Here is a 4,125-nt window from a genome sequence, read left to right as displayed (position 1 = left end):
GGCTTCCCTCTTATACCCGGACATCCGGGGAGGAGCCCGGCATGCAAATTTCATTCGCCAATTTTCATTGGCCTTTTCTAAATACTCAGAAGATGATAGGTTCTCAAGACAAACCCCATTCTGTCGGTTCGACACAACGTCTAGAGACCGACAGAAAGGGAACTAGATTTTTATCACAGTTTTCATGTGTCTTGTTAGGCTGTCAGTCTTTCATGTTGTTGTTGGAAGAGCTTTTGTCACTCCTGAGGTTTGATTCTGTTGAAATTCCTAATTGGAATGGTCACAATACATCTAGAAATGCTGATTTAATAAAAATATGGAACTTTTTCCATGGTTGTAGTTTCTTTTTTTAATTTACAGTTTCCTTATTTGAATGACATGATTCGTTTAAGGCTGTATTAAAAATCACAAACATTTTTTATTTTGTCTTTATAAAAACAACAAATAAGCACAAGCAAAAAAAAAGTTTATTTAATTAATACAACATTTAATCAAATGTCCTGATGTTTTTGTGAATAACATGGTTTAGTAAAATCATTGGTTGAATTGTTTGCCTCCACCAGGACCAGCTGTCTTTTCATACTTTTAGTCACAAGACCGGCGGCACAGACAGCTGAAGAGCAAAACATTGGCAGTCGAGTGCCAACACACAGTGTTGCCAACTAAATTGAGTTTAATCTAGACAAATCCTATCTTCTTTTAGTAGATGGTAGTGTACACAGGTTATTTCCCGGATGGATACACTGCGCTGTATTAAAGAAAAAAATAGAAGAACACTCAAAAACTGTTATCTATGCAAAATAAGGATAAAGACATCAGCATGTAACCCATATAGTGAATTAAGAGAGCCAACAAGGTGAAACTGCTTTCTTTTGCTGTAATACGAGAATGCCTGGTACGGCTTCAGCAGTGACTGTGTCCGGGTTCCTACCAGGTCGCAAGTGGGGGGAAAGGGTGATTGTGTGCATAGGGCCCTGGCATATGAGGGGCCTTGAATTTCCCTGAAATTATTATTATTATTATTTTACAATTGTGCACATATGCTACACGTCTGTGCAACTTCTCTGTTCTCTGCTAATTTTGAGAAGCTTCGGCAGACGTCTCTGTAAATGCCTCACACGAGCACAGCACGCATGCAACAGCGAACTGCACAATAGGCTGTATGAGTGAAGTGGAATGGACTCACATCCCTGCTGAAAGCATTCTGTTATCACTCAGCTAGAGATCCGTGTATTCCGCTACGGGTTTCCCATTTCCAGCTCACAGTCTGTGTTCACTGACTCCATTCACAGCAGATGATGGATAGTCTCATCGACAGGTAGATGAAGTACAAAACACTTTACAGCTAGTGCTTGATCCGATAAAGTAGTATTTGGGTAGTTTGTTTTTAGTATTTGTGTTGGAAATGTGTTGTTTTTGTTCCTGATAGGAAAAAACTGAATATACAGGGCAGGTTGCTACATTTAAACAATCACTTGAAAACAATGTAAGTTACACCGGACTACAGAATGCATGAAGGGACAAACATCTTGCATTTTTTGTTTTTATCTGCGTGTTGAGGTAAACTTTGGATATGTACGACGTTGAGGCTGACATGTTCGATTTATCCCTAATAATATATAAACATTCAATTAAAATAATAACATGCTGAAGTTAAAAAGGTCAATAAATATGTAAGTAATAAAAACATGTGCTAGTGTATTTAGGCCTTTTTATTTTTAATAAAAATTAATAAGAGGGGAGCCATTTTTTCTTGACTTGGCATTCAACTTTTTAAGAAATATTAATTGGCAGTCTCAGCTATAGTCATGAAGTGGCATTATTACTACCATTTATGCTGCACTAGCCTATTCTTCCATTACACACGTTTACTGTGGGTATCATAAATACAGTGTGTAATGTTTTGGACTACACTGCACAGTGTCTCTATTAATGAAACAATTCAAATTAAATATAGTTTAACTGTCAATTCATGTTTAAGGGGATACTAAGGTGACCTATTAATATTTAAGTATCAAATTCATACAGAAATGAGATTCAGTGCTGTATTATAAATAAATATAACAATTTACTTAATTGACATCTGTAGGGGCCCCACACATTGCCTTTGCACAGATTCTGTGCTACGCCCCAGGTAGCAGAGTCATATAAAGCAATAAATCAATGCAGTGCTGGTCCTTCATCGTGCTACACTATATTATATATGTAATTTGTCACAGTGGGTACCATCCATGCATTTACATGTATCATTTTTCAAAGCCATCTCCTTGGCATGTACTGATGTTAGTTTACTTAAATGACCACTAGAGTGAACAGCATGCTTTTCATGCTTACACTACTATGAAATATCACTGGAGTGAGCAGTTTGTTTTTTACACTAGATGCTAGAGTAAATAGTAAAACTAAGATCTAAATTAGTTTGAATAAAAGGTTTCACTGTCAACGTTTTTGAGAAATCACAAGAGATTTTATAATTTTTTTTTTTAAAGACGTTGATACCATCCAGTTTTAGTTCCTGCAGGAGTATCTGTGTGATAAATGGTGATATATGGGGGTATACCTGATCTTTCCTTTGCAATGACAAGAACTCAGAAAGGTGTATGTTTTCACTTTGCTTCCCACACTGCATTATTCAAATGAAGAAAGAAGGAAAGCATTTAACATTTTAGTCTAACTTTAACATTGATGTTGTTATGAATAGAAATACACAATTTTTTTAATGAACACACTCATATATTGTAAATAACACTCTGCATTGTGAATTATGCATTTACATAACACATACTTATTGTTTTCAATACAAATTCTTTACCTGATGTGCTTTTTCTTCAGCTGGTGCTTTGCAACACATTACCTTCAATGCACTGAAAAGGCATTACAAAGATAAGACAGACATTATTGTAATGATGAATCTACCATGCTCTTAATTTGGCTGATGGGTAGATTATTAAAATATACAAAACGGTTGATGGCAGCTAAATATCTCACCTTGAGTTGTTTAGCTTCCTGTGTATGTGAACCACAGCCACACATGCAAGAATAAAACAAATGGAAGCAACCGCCAAGGTAATAATGTCTGTAAGTTCAGAAAATGGAAATGATAGTTTATTTTAGGGTCATCAAACGATTATCCAGAATGAAAGTTTGTGTTAACATAATAAGTCTGCGTACTGTGCATATTAATTTTGTATTCTATAAAAAGATACACATACATGCATATATTTAAGAAAAATATAAAAATGAATAGAATTTTATATATAATTTAAATGATTGGTAAATGTAAATAAATTCATGTTCAAACTTAAATATGTATACATGTATGTGTATGTTTATGTGTTTATAAATACAAAATGAATATGCACAGTACACAGGCATGTATTATGTAAACACAAACTTTTTTTAGAGGCATTTAGATTACAGGGCTTAAGACCCCTGGGAAAAAAGGTGCATTGGATTTCTTAAAAAAATAGAAATATTCCTAAAAATAAATTGGAATGTCACGAACTGGCAGAAAGAACCCAATAGCAGGCAGGCGTGAAGGGGTTAACACAAGACTTTAATTTTAAACAAAGACACACAAAACAAAAACCCACGAGGGGGTATAAATCAGGAACTAAACTAAGAAACAAACAGAAAACAAAGACTTCCCACGAGGGGGCAAAATGAAAACAAGAACAGCCAATAACAAATAAACTAACTAAAACAATGACCAAACGTCTTCCCTTCCATGTTATTTTTGGTAACACAGGCAGGACAAGAACCAGGAACACAAAGACTTCTCCAACAAGAACGAACACGGGCACAGGGTACAAGAACATGCATGTACACATGAAACGCAGCAAGACACACCAAACACAATGACCGAACACAGGACAAAGAAACATGAGGGTTTAAATAGGGAAGACAAACGAGGGATAACGAGCAAGGGCAGGTGTAGAACATAAGACACAAGAGGGAGACAATACAGGAAACGAGAGGGGCGGGGCCAATGACAGGACACTGGAGAGAACGCATATTATTGTCAAAAGGACAATAATATGTTTCTCTCCACACATAACCAAAGACTTTGCCATGGCTCTGCTACAGGACCAAGAAAAACATGACTAAGGAAGCAGAGCCATGACA

General features: G+C 36.0%; 1 protein-coding gene across 4 annotated transcripts in view; it reads right to left on the bottom strand.

Annotated features, from left to right (window-relative positions):
* The window catches only part of LOC130555726 (uncharacterized), an 18,301-nt gene that overhangs the window by 4,718 nt on the left and 9,458 nt on the right, over positions 1-4,125 (bottom strand). For 2 of the 4 annotated variants that reach the window (XM_057336171.1, XM_057336172.1), the window contains exons 6-8: positions 2,989-3,076; positions 2,813-2,864; positions 456-2,623 (exon numbers count right to left, since the gene is read on the bottom strand). In XM_057336171.1, coding sequence (XP_057192154.1) covers positions 2,378-2,623; positions 2,813-2,864; positions 2,989-3,076 — 386 coding nt within the window. In that variant the 3' untranslated portion in view covers positions 456-2,377. Of the gene's footprint in view, positions 1-455; positions 2,624-2,812; positions 2,865-2,988; positions 3,077-4,125 lie in introns of those variants that run through there. The other 2 variants (XM_057336173.1, XM_057336174.1) reach the window with 2 other exon arrangements.

This window comes from Triplophysa rosa, linkage group LG6 (assembly GCF_024868665.1).
Source record: "Triplophysa rosa linkage group LG6, Trosa_1v2, whole genome shotgun sequence".
Lineage (NCBI taxonomy): Eukaryota > Metazoa > Chordata > Actinopteri > Cypriniformes > Nemacheilidae > Triplophysa > Triplophysa rosa.
This window is presented reverse-complemented; position numbering and strand designations above follow the sequence as displayed.